Raw genomic sequence first — 22,732 nt, 5'->3', positions numbered from 1 at the left:
GTGTAATGGAGCCCTGTGATTTCACTCTACAAATCATGTGCCTGAGAGATCACACAGTGTTCAGCATCAGAAAGCCTAAGCTGCTTTGTGGTCATACATTACCTTTGTCAGTTTCACCAGTTTTGAAATTAAATAACAGTGTCTTGTGTGAAATACTTTGGCATTGTATTATTTCAGAAGAAGAAGCAAATATCTTGGAGATATCAAAAATAAGTACAGCATTTGTCTGTATGGAAGTTTAGGATTGGATTTCTCAAGCCATGAAGTCTGGCTCCTTGTGTAGTATGCTTGGCAGGGATCCCACTGAACTACAAGTTCTAATTAATGTTGCCAGCCTAGGTTGATAAATGACCAATTTACACCCATTTGTTCTATGTCGGTATTGTGTTTTAACATAAATGTTGTTCTCCCTCTTCAGTGTTTTCTGCTCCCTAATAACAATGTATGGCTGTGTCATTCCAGCCTTTGATGTGCTGAGGCAGCCAAGGTTTGCTTGGCTAATCTCTTCTAAGATACTCTGTCATCCCCTGATCACTTCAGATTTTCTCTGCATCCACTTAAATTCACTTTTCTTACCCACCTCTTTGTAAAATTATTTGCCCTAAATCTGGGAATCGTGTTTGCTCTCCTTGTGCCAGTCTCATTGGCAGCACATAGTGCCCTGCAGGCTGGCTGCTGAGGGGCTTCACTGCTCTAGGTTGAGATTCCTTTCTGAGTGACCCTGTGTTGCTATGCTCTGCAATTCCACCCTTTTCTACTGCTTTATTTCTCAGTTCATCAAATTCATTGTGTATGATGTGGAGCCCTCTGACCTTGTGCAACCTTGTGAATTTATGGGAGCAAGTTTTGATGCTACTTCTTGTGCCAAAGTCAATCGCAAAACATTTTAAAATGCCTGTCACAGTCTGGTTTTGGGGGAACTTTTCTGACAGCCTGCCTCCAGCCCAGTAATTTGGCTCTCAGAACTGCCGTGTCCTGTTGATGTCTTTAAACTGCTCCTTACCTATGTACAGTTTTTCTGTTCATCTCTGTTGCAACTGTGGTTACAATGTCCCTTCCTTTGGGCATTTATTTAGCAGGGGGGGAAAATTGTTTCGGGGTGCCTGGGCTGTGGTAGTTAGCTAACATTTTTTTTAATCTGAAAACCCACAGAGCCTGACATTTGAATAAATCAGGAAGTAACTCCTAGTCTGAGGTAGGGTACTGTCTCTTAGTAATGTCCTGCTTTCATGTTACAGGAATAAAGGAAGCTTAGGAACTTAGAAGGGTGGAAAGCCAAACCTCATCTCTCCTTCAGGATCCTTACTCATGTAGCAAAAATATACATAGGTTTGTTATGCATATGAAATACCAGAGCTATGCAATTTATGTATTTCTATTTGTAGTCCTCCCCTCATCCATTTTTCTCCATTTAATGTATTGTGTGTGTGTACATCTTGTTAATGGGGCTGACTGTTCTAAATTTCAAATCTGTAAGTTAGAATTCCTAAAAATGGACTGGAGATGGAAAAACTGGATACTTACTTGTTATTACCTGTCCTTTCATACTAGTAATGAATTATAGCAATGGGAGAAAAATACGCTCTATCTAGAAACAAAATGCATGTCCTGTGTGGCACAGGGCAGCTTCTGTAAATCACATGTAGATGAATAAATGTGATATATTTTACTGATATACTTCAGTAAAAACATTCTATCAATATTACAATATAGTGCTAATTTGTAACAAATAATGAGAAAAAGTTTCCATTCTTCTTCCCTTCTGTCTGCCTTTCTTTGGGCTTGTGCATGCTGTGTGTTCTGAAATGTGAACTATAGCTATTAATTTTCTTAATAATAATGGAAATTGTTACTTAATAGATAAAGGCATACATTAAATAGAAACAGTCTGTCCTTACTGGTTTTTTGGTGTTTGTGTGTTTGTTTTGTTTTTGCTACAACTCTCCTTGACAAGACTCAACCTTTTAGGTGAAACAGCCTGGTGCCAAAATCCCAGAATTCACATTGTAGAGTAGTTATTTCAGATTGCCTTTATTTCTCAAAAAGGAGGTCTTCAGTAAAGCATGATCAATTTTTGAAAAATAAATTTTACAGATTCTTTTCATTCATTGAAGTCAGAATTTCATAAGTGGCAGGTGTCTTCTTTTTTCTTTGATGGTGGCAGGTGCTTGGAGAGGAAATAAACCAGTCATATCAACTGCACTACAGCTTTTGTTACTGTTCCTTGCTTCAGTGGTGTACTCTCTCCTTTACATTTCGTTCAGTTTAAATTTAGAAAGGTTAAACAGAATTTTCAAAATTTGTACTGAGGAACTAAAATGTTTTTAAATAATTTTACCTTATTTTTGGTCGACCGGGTAATTCAATTGAGTTTCATCGGGAAGAGGAAACATGATTTACAAGGGGTTACACAAGCAGGTTAAAGTAAATGCTAAATAATAGCTTTTAATTGTTTTGTCTTTTCCAAAGTATATATACTGCAATAACGATGAAAGAGAATGTTGCCCTGTGAGGGGATGTTATTGGTTTTGTTTTTTTTTTTTTTCCCTGAGTTACAGGCCACATATTTAAAAAATATCTGCAATGACATTGGAAGGGTAACTTGTCTTTTGTGAAGTGCTAGGCTCCCTTTTTTTCTCTGTAATGGCTGATTAATAAGAACCTGATAGCACTAATTCTGAAGAGCTTCAAACTTTCATTAGCCATGTTTTAGTTAACTTAAGTTGTTAGATTAACAACTCTGCTGGCTTTTGGTTTGGAAAGTGGGGAACAGTTTGTAGCTCATAATGGAAATTGAAGTATTTGTTACTTTCTCCTATATAATGGCTAAGCAGTTGTGCTGGTGTTCTGGGACTGTGTTACAGTTTTTCTGAAAACAGTATGGGATGCCTTGATATCAAGAGTAGCCTTTCAACTTTAAATTAAATGGTGCAGTATGACCACTTTGTGCGGAAGAAATTTGTTTTAATCTTGTGCCTTGAAGGATATTTTTACAAAATATCTACATATTTACTACATTTGATGATGTGGAGTTTTTTCAATTAAAAATTCCCCAATATTTACTGGTTTCCTTTCGTATAGCGTCTCCCTCAGAGTGTGTGCTATTCCTAGGAACATTGAACATCTGTGACTACCGTTCGTTTCCTAAAATAAGTGGGCAGCATCTTTAAGATATGTGTGAAGATGCTTGTTATCTACCCAAAAATTACTATATATGGTCTATTATCTCTAGTTCTCCGTGTTGCAACTGAAGTGCCAGTAGTAAAGATGCTTTTGTGTGATGCAGTGATTTTCTTTCATGTATTCTAGATTCCCCTAATATCTGATGCAATTGACAATGAACTTTTTTCATTTGCTTAATCATGCACACCAAATGGAAGCCCACAGAAAAAAAGTCTTGATCTGGCACTAGTTATAGTCATTAACACTTTGGTGCAATGGATTTAAATTAAATGTTTAGAAAGACGTGTGGTAAATGAGAGAGAGAGATGATTTTGTGGTTAGATACAAAGGAAGAGAAGGTTTTTTTCTAAAATGCTTAAATTTAATATTTTCTCTTACTTTTTTAAGGGCTGAGGGTAGCCCAGGATGGCTGCAGCTTCATATGATCAATTGTTAAAGCAAGTTGAGGCATTAAAGATGGAGAACTCCAACCTTCGGCAAGAGCTAGAGGATAACTCAAATCACCTCACAAAATTGGAAACCGAGGCATCCACTATGAAGGTATTGCAAGCTCTATGCCTGTGTGTGGGGTTTCTGTCACTGCCCGTTGTGTCATGGACAGGGAATCACTCAGAGAGTTTTGTGTACTTTTAGATTCCTATGGAAGTCCTTTTCCAGGCTGTGTAAAGGAAAAGCTATCAAAGCTACATTTCCTTATTATTATTTTTTAATTTCAAAGTTGTTTTCTAGAAACAGCTCCCAGCATGCTCTGATAAGCACTACCATTTTAGCACAGCTGTGCTTCCCAGCAGGAAGTCCAGAGTGCTGACCAAGGCTGACAAAGCAAGTATTGTTTGGCTCTTGAAAATGTGGGAAACACTGGAGGTGTTCAGTGTTTTCAGGTAATTTTAAAAATTTGGAGGTTTACTGTAATTACAATATTTAATGTCTTAACAGGAGAAGTTTCTTTAACATATACCACAAGTTCTCCAATCTTTCCCAAAGCCTAAATTAATACTTTAAAAATTCACCCAGATGAGTTCCTGCTGGTGTTTTTTGGCTGAGTGTAGGCCTTCAAAGCCACCCATCCAAAAGCAAACACTACGCTCAAGTGCAATTTAGATGGATTTTAATCAGTGGGAAGATACACTGTCAGCTGCATCTATGTGATCCATGATAGTGAACAAGGCAGAATTTTGCAAGCCTTAGAGCTGCATTAATGCAGTACTCTTCCTAAGCTGACAAATCCTGCTGCTAGGAGCAAAACCAGTCTGCTTTTGATACCTCAGGTAGAAGGGCTCAGAAATTGTTGGTATTTCTCTGTATACTCCTGTATAGGATAGGCATATTCCAAGTATTAAACTTAAATTAATTTTTTTTCTCCATTTCCTTGCTTGCTGATCTTCTTATGACAGACTTACTGTTCCTTTACAAGCAATGTTTAATTTTTAAAATATGGTAATTTGATTAGTATAGCAATTAAAAATATTTGAACTCAATTTTCTTCTCCAGCATGTAGACCGTAAGAAGAAAAATTCACTGTAAGAAGTAAAATTCTTCTGCTTTCTGAAGCACTGTTACAACACTTGAAAAAAGCATAGATATTTCAGATACATTTAATCATTGCATTGCAGTGTAAAATGAAATCGATTTTGCTACCTAAATTAAAAGGATACTATAGTTCTTTACACCACGTACTTGAAATGGTTGTCATTAACAGCTGCAGAAAAAATGTTCATTTGCTGAGTTACATGTCTGAAAACTAATTCTGTCATTTATATTATTTTTCTTAAGATAATATCACAACAAATTTATTAGTAACTCCCTTACACTCCTTGTCATTGCAGTCTAAATTAAGGTAGGGAAGAACAGGACAGATGATCTTACTGCTAGTTTTACAAAAAAAGAGTAAAAGAGGGAAATGTCTTTTTTCCCTCTTCTTTATCCACATACAGGTGTTTTGGGTTTTGGTTGTTTCTTTGAGGTTTTTCTAGCTTTTGTGCAGATGATTAAATTTCCAGTGACCTAAAGCCAGTCCAGCTGTACAAGCTGGTCTCTGGGGCATTAATTTGGGATGTGGAATGGCTTTTTGTTCTTACATTAAATCTGGCAGACTACCAAACAGAAAGTGGCTCTATTGCACTCCTCTGTGCTTATGAACATATGCAGAGTAGAGGTCTCATTTTTTTTTTGTCCTAAAGTTCCTTTCTAGATCTAAGGATTGTAACACAAACCTCAAATATCAAACTCAGTATGTTTCTGTTCGTTTTGGGGAATGGGTGGAGAAGAGATTGTTCAGATTAATTAGATTTTTTTTTTTTTTTTTTTTTTTACAAACCATGTTCTATTAGGAAATCATGGATTCATTCCTCCGGTGTATTTGCTCCTGCACCTGAACTAAGAAGTCATGTCTTTCCCCTGTTTGTTTCAGACCCTTTTCTTTGTAAAGGGTCACAACATAGTTTTGATTTGACTAAAACTTGAAGGATGGTGTGGGAATGATCTTGGGGTCAGATTGGAGTAGGTGGGTACAGTTTGATTGGGATAATCGCAGGATTCTCTTAAACTGGAAGATAATTTTAGTTTTGTAGGCTTTTGGAGAAAGTATGTGTTGGCTTTTTTTGCACTGAAAGAAGCTACATGGTTTGTACAGTTCCAGTGCCATAATTAGGGATAATTACAAGCAAAGTTATTAGCAGAACAAGAGCAGTCAGGATTGGAAGCCATTTGGCTATGATATATGCAGTCAAAAAATTTCCCAAATGTCTTGGAAAAAATGGTCCTTTGGGAGCACAGAACTGTCACAGAGCCCTTGTAACACATCCTGCCAAGTGAAATCCCAGATATTAGCAAGGGAGCAGCAGTGGGGAAGACAAGCTGTGGCTCCATGGCAAACATCCCTCTTCTTGCAATGTGAATTTTGGTCTGTGGCCCAGTGCAGAGACATCTCACACTGATTCTTTGGAGTCCCGCTTTGTTCGTGTCCTCATTTCTTTATATTGTTTAATCAGTTGTGAAGGGCAGTAGTTAGGAAGGGCATTTTAAAGACAATATTTAAAGAATTTTATTTTGGAAGCAACAGTGTTAAAACATTGTGTAAGTGTGCCCCATCTTTATAATCCATTCATTTCAGAATTATAAGGTAATCGTATGGGAATTAAAAGCTTAACATGAGCTCATCTTGCACATGTATTTATTACAAACTACTACTGACCTATATAAGAACTATTTCTGAATGCTTCCTGTTTAAAGCTAAATCTCTTGTTTAAAAGTAAAAACTCCATTTGCTGACCAGAAAACATGATGGGTAAACAAAGAGAAATGTGATAATGGGGGGGTGGCAAAATGATCAGTAAAACAATCTCCACTTTGTTTTTTAATTTGTGTTGTCCTAGGGATTAACTGTTTAAACAAAAGAAATCCCTCAGTATTATGACTAACTTGGGAAATTCAGTTGTTTTTATTGGGTTACTGTCAGATGAAATACAGCAGTTTGGTATGATAAAAGTTTCTCTCTGAATCAACAAATACCCTGTTTGATGGTCAATGAAATAACAATGTTGGACCATAAATAAAGAAAAATGGTGTCAGTATCTAGATGTAAGAGTAACTGCATAAAACACAGACTAAGGACAGATTTTAAAAAATATTAACAGTTTTATCTGAATTCAAAACCTGTAAAATTCACGGAGAGACAAGAAGTAATCCAGTGTTAGCTGTACTAGTTTGTGCATATCCCTACGTGTCTCCCACATTTGCAAAAGACTTTTTGTGAGACTTTTCTGCCTGGTTCTTGTAGGAGACTAGTATTTTTCTCTATAAGGATGGCATTTATTTATTTATTTATTTATTTATTTATTTTTAATGTCATAGCCAAATAATATCAGCATTTCTCGCCATATAAAATCTGGGGTGGAGCTGGTATGTTCACCTTAACCTCCAGAAATCACTTAAGAGTGACATCATGCTTGATTTGCTCACTCAATATTTGAGTGCTTTGATTTTGTAGTAAACCAGTAATTCATGATATCATGTGTAAGAAAGCCATTTTTAGTATATGTGATGCTCTGTGAGCAAGACATTGTTTCTTTTGTTTTCATGTAGTGCACTTAAAATTTTATTCTGCATACGGCTTTTCAATTGATTCAGTGTCTTCTATATTGTGTTGACATGTATCAAAAATAAAAAGACTGTTGCTAGAGGTGATTCCGATATGCTGATTTTTTTTGAGAAGTGCTCTAATCAGATAAATATACACTATAAAGAAACATGGTAGTGGTTAAACTCTTTTCAGAAAATTATGAGCTGTTCATTTGTGTGTTGTGGAGGGTGGTGTTTAGGCAGATAATTTTCTTCATATAAATATTTTAGTTTTCATTATTTTCTGTGGGGTTTTTTTTTGTTTTGTTTTTATTTAGTTTGCATGTTTGAAGAATTAATGTTTAAAGGGCGAAGTCCTAGAGAGCTCATTACTATCATATCCATTGCAGATCCAGAGAGTGATTTGTTTTTCACATTGATGGTGTTTTGAGTTTCTTCTGCTAATAAGCCAACTGGGCAATAAAACTTGTGATGCTATTATGTTGAATTCAAGTATATTTTCACTAAATAAAAAAGCAAGAATGAAGATATTTTATTTTGAGGAATTTTATTTTGAATGGGTTTGTAAAATATTAAGCTATGGTAATTTTATGTGATAGTGAAAGGAATATTAAGTCTCTAGAGTATAATATCCCATATTTATTTCAGTGTTGTGGATACTTTGGGATGTTGATGAATTAATACGCAAATCCTCAGAGTTAAAGGTAAAAACACTGCCAAAGAAAATGCCATGAGGCCTGAATTTCATCTTGTGTCATGATGACTTTGAAAAAACTGTGAAAAAGCTTATATTGTATTAAAATTACAATGTACTTTTATGTCTAAATATGATTTAGTTGTATTTTATCTGCAAAGTCAACTTTCTGTTATATCTTTTCATGGATATTGGAAAGAATGAGTATACAAATCCTTATCAGAAATAGCAGATTGACTAGCAATTTAGCAGCTAGAGTAGCTTGTTTGACTCATTTTAAGAAGAGGGACTCTGGAAAATGTGCTGATTGCAGATTGGACCTTGTTAGCCGATGTTTTTCTACAAAAAAGGGAAGATGGATGTTCAGAATGTTCCAGAATCTCAACTGTCTTGTACTCTTTTGAGATGGAAGCTGCACTTTGTAATCTCTAAGTCATAAGTTACAAGAAAAATTTTAGAAGTGCTGATGCTTTACATCAGGCATACTCGTAGCTTAATCACACCCAATTTTAGGAGTAAGATTTCAGGTACTATTTGTATCTGTTATGCCCCTTGACTAATTTTCCTTTTAAATGTCTACTGGGCCATTCTCTCTTTAGGAATGAGTAGCTGCTTTTATCAGATGTCTCCCTGATCAGGCAAGCAGGTGATCCCATTTTCTTTTAAATTGACAAACCCCACTTGGCGGTCTTAGAGTCTGCGTAGCCATCACTTCTTGATATTTAACCTTGAAAACCTGTTTTGTTCTGATCAGCTGTCTCTGATCATCAGTGCTTATTGATCCTTATCATAAAGCATAGAAGGTACTGGAGATGATATTCTAATTGGCACAGCAATTTTTGATTCAATGTGTTGTGGTAAGCTGTATGCTTGCAAACTAGAATTTGAAGTCCAGCATATTCACAGAGACCTCTAATACATGCTGCTTAACATATTGTCATGTGCTATATGCACATGCAGTTTCCATCTGTCTGTGTGTGTACTTCCTCAAGTAGGTGGGAGATGAATACATTTGAGACATACCCAGGTTTGCAATAGCATCTCCAGAAGTCTAACAGCAGTTTTTCTTCTAAGGTACCAGAAATGACACATTTTGCTGCGAATACTTACTGTGTCCAATAACATCGCTTTTCCATCTCTGTGCAAAGGGAGAGTGTTTTTAGCTGCTTCCTGCCTTTTTTAAATTTTATCTTCATTTGGTTGGCATTGCACGCAGTGAGATGTTTTGCCAAGGCATATATAGAAAAACACAACTGAAAAATTACATTAAGCTATGAAAATAAACCATTCAGACGAGAATTAAATGGTTAAATATGTTTCAATATGTTAAATATGTTAAAATAGATGTATATGTTAAAATAGATATATTTGATCTGGAATTACTGTTAGTGAGTAGGCTACATGTAGTCACTAAACTGCTGTATAACCTGAGATGCTTTATTTGAATTCTGAATGTAGTACAATACGCATTTCTTAGTGTATCCTATTGCGCATAAGAATATTAGCATTATTTCCAGAACTGGATTCCAGAATCTGATTTCTGATTTGAGTTATCTGGTATGTTGTTATTTCTGCTAAGAGATCAAGTCAGATATAACATGGTGGATTATAGTTGCTTCATGGACCAAAACCAGTGTTGTGAAATCTCCACAGCAACTGGTCACAGAGAACTTAAGAGTATTCCCTAGTATGCTGAGAATATCTCAGTAGCCCTGTCTGGAATTTTAAGGTTCTTGGTTCTTTGATGATTATTCAACTTAAAGGTAGAAAATGAAGTGCAGAATAAATAGTCTTTTTCTTTTTACTTAAGAAAAACACTAGTATCTTAGTGAGATTTCTGCCATTACCTGTATTTCTTTTCAACATAGTCTTAAGTCATGTGGAAAAAAGAGATAGAAGGGTTTGACTGATGATTTTCATAATGCTAAAAACGAACAAAGGAATGTGAACAGTGTCAAAAGAATCTTCTGGTGTTGAGTGAGTGAATACATGGCAAATAAAATTCCATGGCAAAAGCATAAAAGAATCATAGCTTCTAGACAAGAGCCTTAACTTTATATACACCATGAGGACTGAATTAATGTGGCAACAGTGTAGAGAGAGTAATAGAGATACTCTAAATACCTGAAAAATAAAAGGGCTTTTCCATATAGTGTCAAGTTAATGCTTAGTTTGGATCCACAAAGTTGGTCTGATATTGGGAATTACTGGGCATTAGTAGGGAAACAGAATGATTATAATTGTGCCAGGATGAATACATGCTGATCCAGAAGATGAGTGTTATATTCTGTTCTGATCAACCTCCTCAGGGGCGACCTAGTAGAATACGTCATATTAGGTGCCAGAAAAATCAAGTGATCTGAAAATCTTCCTTAAGTGATATGATTGAATAAAAATGGGACTTTTCAGGTGAAGACAGGAAAAGGAGAGGGACAGAGGATGGATGTTGAGCTCTAATAAAAAATCATGTAATGAGGAAAGTTATTAGGGAATTAGTAATTTTCCTGAATACTAGATCTAAGGGCATCAAATAACATTGTGATATAGGCAGTGGAAAATAAACAAAACGAAGATTGTTTTGCATCATGTGTTTGCCATGGGAGGTAGAACCCCTGGAGATGTGGTTTTAGGAAGTCTGCAAGTCAAGGCCAGAGGGAATCTGAGCAGAGGACATTCAAGAGAAATTAACAGTAGGTTTTGTTCATGCATCCTCTCAAGGTTCCTGCTGTTGGAGAGGAAGGAGGTTGGTTTGGAAAGATGTTTGGTCTCTCTCAGTGTTAAGGATGATGTTTGCTCTTGATTCTGTTCTTGATTCTTGTCTAGAGCACAAGTCATATGAGGAGCAGCTGAGGAATCTGGGGAGGCTCAGCCTGGAGAAAATAAGGCTCATGGGGACCTTCTTACTCTATACAACTTCTGACAAGAGGTTGTTGGTGAGTTGGGGGTAGATCCCTTCTCTTAAGTAAGAAGGAACAGGCTAAGAGGAAATGGCCTCAAGTTGTACTGTGGATGTTTAAATTGGATGTTACGGAAAATTTCTTCACTGAAGGAGTTTTCAAGCCCAGGAACATTCTGCTAAGGGCAGTGGTGGAGTCACCATCCCTGGAGGTATTAAAAGGATGTGTAGATGTGGCACTGAGGCACATGGTTTCATGTAGGACTAACCCAGTAGTAGCTTTAATGGCTGATCTTAAAGATTTTTCCCAGCCTAAGTGATTCAGTGATTCTGTTATCATCCTGTAATGTCAGTACTATCCTGCTGTGGGGTTGCAGACATGTTACCAGTTTTACTGCATCCATCAGTTGTGGTATTTATTTGTTTCCCATCATCTTAGGTCTGTCTGTGCATGCCTGGCTTACAGCTCTTGGGAGAAGAATCCTGTTTACCTGGATACCAACTGTAGTAAAAGAAACTTCTTTTTTTCACTTCCTACTTGAAGCAGTTGAACATAAATTTTCCCTCCATAATTAGCCTATGTGTCACCAAGTGATGAGAGCCTTCTAGCACACTGTTCATTTGCTCATTGCTATGCAAGGAGTGTACCTCACAAAGTGGTGCCTGTGTTGAATCTGCCCTTGTCCTGGCATTGTTTCCTTGCAGCTTCCAGCCAACTCTCATGAGTCAACTTCATTTGTCTGACTGGTTTTTCAGCACTCTGGCTGTGGCCAAAGTTGAGGGGTTTGGGATTTTTCAGCGCTTTTGTACTCCTGGTTCTTAGGGGTTGTTTATATGGTAGTGCAGGCTCTGCTGTCTTAGCAGACCTTGTTTTTCTTCTCTAAACTTACAGTTCTTTTAAAGCATGTTTTGATCTCTATCTGGCAAACAGGAGGTGCTTTGTCTTAATTTCTCTGATACTTCACTGAATTTGTTTGTTCCATTCCACCAACAATGGTTGTTCCATTTTGAAGAGCATTAAGCAGGAACAAAAATTCAGCCATCAGTAAAGGGAAATGCAGAAGGATTTGGAAATTCTTTGAAGGGCAGCTAAAGATGTTGTAACAAGTGAGGAGTTTGTGCTATAAGTTTCCTTCTTTTGAGAAGGAAGCTATGTGAGGGAATCAATAAATTAAAAGCATAAATGAATAAAATTCGTGTGCAATTAATGTTTGTATCAGTTGCACTGAATTTGACCACCAGATCTGTTCTTTGCTTGTAGCAATAACAGACTTTGTGTTTGAGATGAGCTACAAAAAAACCCTTAGTAATTTGCACAACTGAGTTTATTTTTACTCACTATTTTTAGATTTAAAACCCCAGAACAAACAAAACCGCCAAAAACAAATAAACAAATGCATTTTATTTGGGTTTGCAGATTGAAATATTAAGGAAATTGCAGTTTTTAGGCAGATGATGCCATCCTGATTTTGCCACTTGGTTTGTACATTCTATAATACAAATTTAGCTATTCTACAAAAAAATTTTCCAAAGTCAGTGTGCTCAATGCTCCCAGGATGGATGAAAGTATATATTTGTATAACATACTGTTCTTTTCTAATTTGCTTCTGAAAAGGAAGTTTTTAAATCTCTACTTTTCAGGCATATAGTGTTGTGCAATGAGTGAAGCATTTCTCTTGAAAGTTACTCTTTTATAGAAATTGAGTCTACAGGAGGAATTGAATATTTTTTATAGAAGCTATTTTTTTTTTCTCACATTATTAAAAGTAAACTAAAACTCCATCTTCTTCTGTCAGCTGGATTTCTTAGCTAAACTCTCTCATTATGAGTGAGTCACATACTTTCTGGAAATTGCACTCCCCATCAGAAACACTGTCTTTGGACAGCCAAGCTAGTAGGGGAGAAATAAGTGAGAATTATGAGATACACACCTCAGACAGCACTGAACAGACAGTGCTCAAAATCCAAATACACTCGATCTAAGCTAACAAAATGTTTTGCTTTCAGGGTAACGGAATTAAGTTTTGTCTTCTGAAATAATGCACTTTAAAAAAATTAGTACATTAGCTGTGAATCAGCTATATGTAGAAATTTAACATTTTACCTGCTTATCGATGGAGAACATTGGTAACATAAGAATATCTGACACTCTAAGTCAGATCCCTTCCAAAGGGCTGGCTACACTGGCACTTGCACAGCAGGTGCACGTATGTCCCTGCTCTCAGTGTGAGCTTCTTTTAGCTTTGAATTCATCCCATTCTGCACAACAAGTGTGATAAAAATGGACAGAATATGGTGTTAACTAGTTTTCTTCTTTGAGTAGCCATGCTAGCTTTCAGATTTTTTCATATTTGCTGTTTTCAACTGCCTGAATGAACAGCCTTAGTGTACATGATAATAGCTGGTCTTGTCTGGGAGTGAAATGATGCTTATTTCTCTTTTTTTTTAGCAAATGCATTGTTTGGTGAACAGGTGAATAGGGAGAAAAGGGATTGATTCAGCAGTAGCATTCCTTGCCTGTGTTAATATTTGTGAAATAGGTGCTAAATTCTGAGCTTCTGTAACTTGTGCTGTGTGAATTCACCCAGTATTTTCCTTTTCATGTCTGCCTGGTTTTCATATAATTTCAACACATCCTTACCTAGCATGTAAGCACTTGAAATTTTGAAGTCTTGCAAGGGAAAGCAGTAATCACAGGAAACATTATATGTACCTATGACTTTTTTCCCCCTAATGAGAACCTTCATCTTCATTCTCAAATTACTTTCTTTGCTCTTAGCTGGATTTTGCATCTGCAGAATGTTTTTTGTGGCTTTTTGTGCCCCATGCACTCAGTCCTTTCAGGAGGGAAGAGGACATGTTTTTCTGAAGGCACATGAAGTCACATCCAGATAAAGTGACATAGGGAATTAGAACACTGATAGGCATGGGAGATACTGCAGGAGATAGCACAATGGTTAGATCCTCCAAAATGGAAGTAATTTTGAAAATAATGATGTGTATTGATCATTCAGTAAATTCTAATGTGTTAATGGAAGAAACTGTCATAAACCAAATTGATTCTTACAAAATGTATCAAGTGATGAATTCTGGGAACTCAGTGACGGCACATCTAATGCAGTCAGGGATGTTTTTAGGCTCACATGAACTAAAAATGTGCTTATAAAAGTCATTTAGCATTCTACAAAACATATATTTTTAAATATCAGTGAATTTATTTAATCTGCAAAGAAGCAGCAACAGCTTTATATTGTAGGTCTGTGTGTTTTTATGATTTTACAGTGAGAAATATTTTTAGATCTTTGCAATTCTTAAGTTTCTAACAGGATCCAAATTGGCTGGAAAATTAAAGAAAATATTTGTTTACTTTTCTTTTTAGAATTTAGGTGAAATTAAGCTGATGATACATATAGTTAATTCCATTACTTTAGACTACCCTCTTTCTGAGCATAAAATCAGATAATTTTAGTTGACCTGAAAGTGTACTTGCACTAAAAACTTGGTACTGTCTTCTGTAAGTAGTTATAGCAAGCGACAGCTCCTGAGCATGGTGACACTGGGTGAATATTTTCCATTTAGAAAATGACATTTTTGGAAATTAAAATGAACAACATCATTTCACATAATAAATGCATTCCTTTTTCTGCAAGGTTGAAAGTTGAGTTGCTCCTGTGTTCCACCTCAGTCAGTAGTGTTGTCACTGCTGGTGTTATCATTTGGACCTGGCTACAGGGTTGAGCAGCCTGAGCAGTTCTTTGCACTTGAAGGGCTAGAAGGGCTCCCAGCAAGCCGGATTAAGCAGCAGCATAATTCACCAAAATGTATAGGAGTAAAGAGCTCCTTCGAAGCACTCCCTCAGCCCCTGTGAATGTTCTACCATATGTGACAGAATTAATGCACTGTCAAGTTCATGTAGTTATGATAGGTCATGTAAGACCTTGAACTTAAATTTCTGCTATCTAAAAAAAAAATAGTATTCTGATGTCTATCCCCCCACCCTCCCCCATGCTTCTGACATTTAATCGTTTTGTGGAATTTGAGTGATATTCTTTGAGTATATGTTACCTTTTTTTCTGCTTTTCTAAATAGTAATTGAGACAACACTCGGCTCCATTGGAGATCAAAAATTACTTTCAATTTAGAAATTTTATGTTACATTTTCAGCATACCAGGTTAAAAATATGCATATCAATGTGGTCAGAAATACTGTAATTTAAAAATAACGCTGATTTGGTAAACCATGATTTTTTATTCATTCATTATGCATATTCCCATTCTGTATGCTGCTAATAGATGTTGAATTGCTCTCTGAAATTGTGAACACTTTCTATGTTTGTGTGATTAAACCCGGTTTTATAGTCAAATGTTGTAAATACAGTGGTAACCAACATAACTGGCCTGTGAGTATATCTGGTGTCCGCATCCAGGAGTTTCATAAATTTAATTTTCATTGTGATTTTCATAGATTTTGTCATTCACTGAATCCACATAGCTATGACAAAAGTGAATACAAGTAATAAAGCTTAATGTTTAAGGGGTGGGGGGGAGAGAATAGTGTTTACAGAAGACCAAACATATCTGAATTGTCATCAAAATGTATTTTTACATATACCATATTTTGAAATAGTCCTAGGTATTAATATTTATACTTAAAGTTCCCAAAAATGGAATACACTTTAAGTCTTAACTCCTTGGGATTTTAAATCCACCATTGTAAGCATTATTCCTCTGTGATTCCTTTCCTTATTAGCAGCTTGAGTAAATTTACAGCCTTTAAGCCATGTTATTTACAAGAACCCTTACCACTTAGCTGGGTGCATCTACTGTTAGTTAAGGTGCTTTTATTTACCATAGTTGTGCAATTACATGCTGACAGATCTGATCTCTTTTATTTAATAATTCACAATGTGGGTTTTATGTCAGGATTATATTCACAGAGTCCAAACAAAAAACCCCATCTGACCAGACAAAAAATAGACAATGTTTCAGTACTTCACAGTCCAGAGACTGTGAAGACAGAAACCCTTTTAAATGATGATGAGTCATAGGGCCTGCTCCATTTCCAGAAACATTCTTTTGTAGTTCTGCACAGAACAAGATAAACTAGGTTATACTTAAGTGACCATTAAAATAATTTGACTTGCATTCTTTAGAAGAACAGAAAAAACCTTGCAGCCTTTTCTTACAGATTTACATTTGTGTATATTTTCAGTAAGTCACTGCTAAGTCAGTAAAGAGTTTCCTTAAAATAATGCTGTAAACCACTACTAAAATACTTACGAAAATGTGCAGTAATTAAACAGATACAAATTGAACCTTGAAGACTATTTTATGCTATAGCAAACACGATATCAAATTTAATATAAAATTATCATGGAATAATACTATTTCAAAGCACTGTATGGATGTAAACAGCATTAGTGTTGAATCCTAGATTGTAAATGGTGAATAAATAAAAATTTTCATTAGCACAGTAACGGGTAACTTGCCATGTTTCCCCCAGAAGGATTATTGCAGAAAATGGCTCTGTTCCTTGTTCAAGCAAAAGCACAAATTCCCTGACTTGTCATTTTAGCACACAGCCTCATTTTCTACCAGTACCTGACCCAGGGGCTGCATCTCCTGCTCTAAAAACTTTGTCTCCTTTATTTAACTGCCTATTGAGTGGGCAGCTCAGATTTTGAAGTGTACTGTGATGGAGTTTAAAGTTGATGTCACAGCCTCGTAATAACATTGTCGCCTTAGCAATAGCACTATAGAAAAGAAACGTAGAAAAATACAGAAAAGCTAACTTGAGAAAAATGCAAAGGAGTTTGGTTCATGCTCCAGGATACCTGCAATGGGAATCCAGGTACAGCTGGTGTGGGAGGATGGAAGTCTTGCATCGAACTGGTCCAAACTAAGACATGAATGTGGACAAACGTCTTGACTCCATTAGTAAACTGGGAATTTGGATGTCTGTACTCCAGAATTCTTCTTCCCAGAGCAGCATGGCAGAGTCTGCAGCACCTGGGCTGCTACCATTTATCTGAGTCTAGGGCTTGAGATTATTTCCCCAGAACTGCACAGTTCTGTACTCAAAACCCTTTTACTCTCCTCATTTTTTTTTAGTTACAAGTGACAACAGTTGGAATACAGAAAAGCTCATTGCTGCACTGCTTTAAAAAAAAGTCTTGACTTTTCGTAGATGCCTTTTCGTATATGTTTTTTTTTTCTCTTGAAAAGAGAAAAATGCATTTAAATGGTACCTTTTGTGTAAGTTGCAAAACCCACTAATATTGACAGTAAGGTATGCAAGACTCTTAAAAGAGCAAAAAATATGTATGGACATATTTTTAAATTGTCTAGAATTCATTAGTTTTTAGATCTAAACAAAAGTACAATCCTGTGTACAGGGTCTATTTATGAAAATTACAGAATACCTTCCATTATTCAGAACTGCTTTCATCTCCTGACTGTTGCTGCTTCTAAAAATGTTTTCTGTGGCACAGTATGGAAAACGGTACTTTAAATTCCAATAAGGGCTTTTTGCCTTGTAGCCAGTCTTTTATTTGTTTTTTCTATTGATACATCTGTCATTATGATATTGAAAAGACTTTCACTAACTTGCATTTAATTTTCTACGTGAATTTAGGCCACTGAGCATTTGGGACCTGAGGGCTTACAGGCCCCTTTAGTGTAATAGTCATTGTTGACTGATTTTTTTGTACATCAGAACTATGTTCCTTCAGATGTATAATTTTAGTATGCACAGCACATGGTAGTATTCTTGGATTTGAAGCTTCAGCTGCATGAAGGAGTCTACATCTCTTTCTAGTGGGCCTGATGGTGGTTGAAATAGAAGTTTTAATAATACAAATAATAAGTGCCATGAAGGAAACCTAAATCTTTTGCTCGCAGGCATGGAAATGGTAGCATTTCTAGTAAGAATAACATGAGTCTTCTTGTGGGTTTACAGTGGTGCTAGGGCCTCAAAGAAAACAAATCCTGGGGATTGCTTCTAGTCAAGATGCTTTTCTGTTAGTTACATATCCAAATTTTATTTTTACAAGACTGACTGATTTCTCTGTGCTTACATTTCTCCCGTCTCTTAATTCAAAATAACTGTTATTCACTTTGAGAAGAACTTCCAAATAATCCAGTAGATTGAACTGCCAGATAGGTTTATGCAACATACACTTTACATCATGACAGTGCTGGGGTATACATTGTAGAAATATATCTGATGGCAAGTAAAATTATGACACTTGATCACTGCTCACATGAAATATAATTTACATCAGTGTCTGAGCAGCTGTTACATGAGTGTGCACTTCAGGGTAGGATAGGATGTATTTACCTTGTGTGTTACTATTGTAATGATTTCTTAATTAAGCTTAATTTCTTATAGGAGGTACTGAAACAGCTACAAGGAAGTATTGAAGATGAGGCAATGGCATCTTCTGGACAGATTGACTTACTGGAACGACTTAAAGGTAAATCTAGAATTATATTTTAAGTAGGTTAGTTTCTTTGTCCATTGTTTATAGTTTGGGATAACATTTTTGAAGTCATTTGTATCTTCTTTTCAGTGCTAAGCTTGATAATGAGGCATAGTCTCAGTGCCTAAATATTTTTGCTAACCATTTTAAGACACATCCTCAGAGAAAAAAAAAGTCTCCATTTGTACTTTTGCTACTGTAACTCTAGAGTTTCATATTAATTGCATTTTATATAACTCACATTGGTTTCTTCAGAAAAAACAGTTAATGTTGGTGTAGTTCCACCAATTTTCTATATTTGTTTGTGCATCCTGCCCTCTCCGTGTCATATTACTGGAATTGTTTCTGTCATTCTGCAAATTTATGCTCCCTTCCCTATAGCACGTGCTGGAATGTGTATATTCCGTTATATGGGAAGTGCCAGCAAGCCCCGACCACTAACTTCCTGTATACATCCATCATCCCTGTCTCTGACCCAGAAATTCCATAGGGGTGTCTAAGACCCCTGTGATGAACAGGGTATTCATCTGTTACATGATGGTGAAACATTTGCAGGATCTCTGGAAAAGAAATTGTTAGGAAGTGGGCCACAAGGTAATTCACATGATGTTTATGATGTCAAAACTCTGCCCCTTTCTTAAGTCCTCTAAGAAGGAGGCAGGCAGGCTTTTATAGGATACTTGTTCTGATTGCCAGGATTGTTGTTTGGCCATCTGCTCAGATAACTGCTGTTCTCTGAGTCCGCTATATCCATTGTTTTTGTTCACAGTATTTTCACTGCATTTCTGTGCAAAATGCTGCTATAAAAAAGCACATGGATTTGTTCAGAAAGTAAGAAATTAAGAGAGAAATGATCTTTTAAGTTTATGCTACTGAACTTTCAGCTCTGAAAAATGTTTGCTGTTTATTATCCAGAACTGAATTTGGAAAGCACCAGCTTCCCTGGTGTGAAGTTAAGGCCAAAGATGTCGGTGCGCTCGTATGGGAGCCGGGAAGGGTCCGTGTCGAGCCGCTCAGGGGAGTGCAGCCCAGTCCCCATGGGGTCATTTCCAAGAAGAGGCTTTATGAATGGAAGCAGAGAAAGCACTGGTTACTTAGAAGAGCTAGAAAAAGAAAGGTAAATTTGTTTATTCCTCCAGTATGGATTGACTTCTCATTTTAATGTGGAAGCTTACTGACACACCTAGTATTTAGCTGTCATGAATATGGTTTTGATCAGTGGTGTATTTACCTGTCATTTCCCTTGACAGGTAAGAAACCAGGAATCTATGTTTTATTTAGATGCCCATGGAGAAAAATATTTTTAAAATCATGAAGTATCATTCAATTTCTACTGTTTCATTTGTGCATTTCATTGTTACTCTTTGTTGGCTGAAGTTTTTTTTTATTTTGATAAGCAGGTTGTCACTGTCTGAAATATGTTTAAATAGTGAAGGTGGAGTGTTCTAACCCCCTCCATATCTCCTCACCACTGTTGATAAATGCTGAAGCTGTAACAATGTGATGGTGAAATAGTTTTCTCTCTTTTGCAAATGGTTATTAAGTACCATAAATGGTTTATCAATTATTTACTATTAGCAGACACTTACCTAGTGACTTTACTCTCTCAGCAAATATATCAGCTAAACAAAATACGTGTTCTTATCTTCAAGGTGTTGTTCCCATCAGACATTTTGTGTTGATAAAATCCTAGAATTTCTTTTCTTGAAAGGCAGTGGTACCCATTTATAGGAAGAACGTACTTTCAGGTCATTATACAGAATTGTAGCACTTTATCAGTCACTTACAAAGGAAATGCAAAGTAAGAGATGTGCAGCTGTTTCCACTGAATTCATCTTTGTTTCTTAAAATTAATCTGACTGAAATACCAGATGTTTTCAGAAGCCTGTCTGCAGGACAGGGCTTCCTAAAGATTTGATTCTACTTAATGGATGGGGTACCAAGCTGTGGGCTGCAAAACCAAATAAACTGGAACACAGTATTTTTATGCCTAGTATACATTAATAAGCAATTTGAAGTTGTAATGGAAAAGCTTTGTGGGTAACAAGTGCTTTGTGGATCGCCCTCCAGAAACCCCTCCTCTAAAGGATTTTCTCTGAAGATCAGCAAAATTTTTACAGCCAAGACCTGAAAGGATGATGCTTTTCTTCCAAGATCTAGGTCCCTGGGGGTTTTTTTTGTCCTATCAGCAGAATAAAAGTAATTTCCCATAGGTCCATACTGAGCCTGTTCTAGCTGCCACTCTATTTTTTACCTTCTCCTAGCCAGGACCACCACTAATGATACTTGTTCTGTTGCATAAAATGTAGTTTCCTGAGGAGGTGTATAAGAATATTTAGGAATTTGGGAAACTATCTACTTGTTCATCTCAGTCTTCAAGAGTCTGATGTGTCTGTTATTTACTGTCTTAACAAACTGTGCATTTGTTTGTATTCTTCCAGTGCTGTATTTTACTATGGATGATGCTACAATCTTTAAACACAGTTGGAACTTCCAGTGTGGTTCCAGTGAACTCCTACTCACTTGGAACAAGCAGCATTTTTAGCAGCCAGAGTTCTTTAAGGTGATAGGCACCTCTGATTTATGATCTATGATCCTTCTCCATCATGGTGGATTCTGAGGTGATAGTTTTTAGGACATTTTTCTTGGCAGTGAAGACGCCTTAGGCAGTGAACCAGTCTGTGTTCCAAATAACACTGGAGAAAAGGGATGAGGATGTTTTAATTTCAGAGTAGCTTAGATGCTGTTACTGTCGTAGCTGATGGGGTAAATATTTGTGCTGTGGAGAAGATGGATGTATGGAGGCATGGCCAGATCACATCTGGCTTCATTATTAGTGAAATGATGGATAATCCAAAACTGCTCTGTTCTTTAAGCTGTTTCAGGGTACATGTGGAAGCATGTAGGGCATTGATAAGAATCCTGGGTAGCCAAAAATGAATAAAATCTTGGGGGGGAGGGGTATCGGACTGTGCATCTAAAATCACTACCATTTCTAAAATTAAACACTTCTTTTCACGTGTTTTGTGTATGAACTTGTTTGGCATATTTACTAAATTTCTGTGTATCTAAATGTATATTTGCTAATCAAGTTTGGATTTTTGCACTTAAACAGACTTTCAAGAACTTGTTGAACTTGACAAGACTAAAATAATTTAGAATAAAATAACACTTCCCAGACATATGCAGCAGGAGACCATTTCCATTCAGTATTTTAACAGGCTGGCACAATATATGCTATTTATGGGCAACAGTGTTTGTGGGAGGACTAAATTATGTATTTAAATATTTACAGCAATTCAGTGGGCACCTGGCATCCAGTCAGGGTCAACCCACTGCACTTGACTGAAGGTGAGCTTCTGAGAGGAAGACACTTTATCAATTGATTCATCTGCCAGAATAAAGATTAAATTATTGGCACATATCTCATTTGCTTGGCTCCCCTCTAATTCTAAAGTTTAAAAAAACAAAGAGAAAAAAAAAAAACAAGAGAAAAATGGGCAGTGGCAGCACTGTGCTTTTAAATTGCCAGTTTAGAATACTCTAATAATGAAATATCTCTTGCTTTCTCTGGCTATTTCCAGGAATACTTGGTAAGAGCATCATATCAACAACAAAACTTTTCAGAGTACACTGCAGGTTAATTTTTGTGTTTACCCATGGCAATTTAGCAAATTTAATAATCTCACCTTTTTAAATTCTGTAATTGGCCACTAAAGATTACAGTCTTCTGTGAAATTTAATATATTTTTATATATTTTATATGAAAATATTTGTATGCCTTCTTTATTCCTTCTGGTTTATGCCATTTCCTTTTTTATTTCTTTAATGTTGATATGGAGCATTTTCTATCTTTTGGCTGGTTGGTAAAACTTACCTCAAACTTTACAGCATCAGCAATGCTTTTCAAGATTTTATTTTATCTCCCACCAATTGAAGTGAAAGTATTAATTATAGTTGTAATTTACATAATGTAAGTAGAGTAGTATATAGTTTGTTTCTCTTCTCCCTTTTAGTCAGGAATAATATTGACATAATTATGCACAAAATATTTGCAAAAGAAGTCAAGAGTTTTCTGCATTCATTCAGCTTCCTCTATTGTTGGGAGCTTCAAAAGTGCCACATGAGAGGTCTTTGAAAAACTCACCCTTCAGAAGAGCAGCTCAAATTGAAAACTTTTTGTTAACTCATAAAAATAGCGTCAAGTTCCAAAAGCTTTCTCCATTTGCTTTGCTGGATTCTCTGTGAACTTGACAGGGTATGACACAGAACAGAATTTTCTATGATGAAAAAAGTGAAAGTTGTAATGTAGACATCTTGGGGGTATAAAAAAGATAAAATAACTGCACTGTTTTTTTCCATCTTGTTATTCATTACCAGTGGCAGCTCTTCCACTTA

General features: G+C 36.2%; 1 protein-coding gene across 4 annotated transcripts in view; it reads left to right on the top strand.

Annotated features, from left to right (window-relative positions):
- APC (APC regulator of WNT signaling pathway) overlaps positions 1 to 22,732 on the top strand; it is a 92,937-nt gene that overhangs the window by 28,622 nt on the left and 41,583 nt on the right. For 3 of the 4 annotated variants that reach the window (XM_054288738.1, XM_054288746.1, XM_054288730.1), the window contains exons 2-4: positions 3,571 to 3,723; positions 18,244 to 18,328; positions 19,250 to 19,451. In XM_054288738.1, the coding sequence (XP_054144713.1) occupies positions 3,589 to 3,723; positions 18,244 to 18,328; positions 19,250 to 19,451 (422 nt within the window). In that variant the 5' untranslated portion in view covers positions 3,571 to 3,588. The remainder of the gene's footprint in view (positions 1 to 3,570; positions 3,724 to 18,243; positions 18,329 to 19,249; positions 19,452 to 22,732) is intronic. The other variant, XM_054288755.1, reaches the window with a different exon arrangement.

The sequence above is a fragment of the Melozone crissalis genome, unplaced genomic scaffold (genome assembly GCF_028551555.1).
Source record: "Melozone crissalis strain CALT ecotype California unplaced genomic scaffold, PUWL_Pcris_2 ptg000005l_1, whole genome shotgun sequence".
In the NCBI taxonomy this organism is placed as follows: Eukaryota; Metazoa; Chordata; class Aves; order Passeriformes; family Passerellidae; genus Melozone; species Melozone crissalis.
Note: the sequence above shows the minus strand (reverse complement) of the source record. Positions and strands in the feature narration are given on the sequence as shown.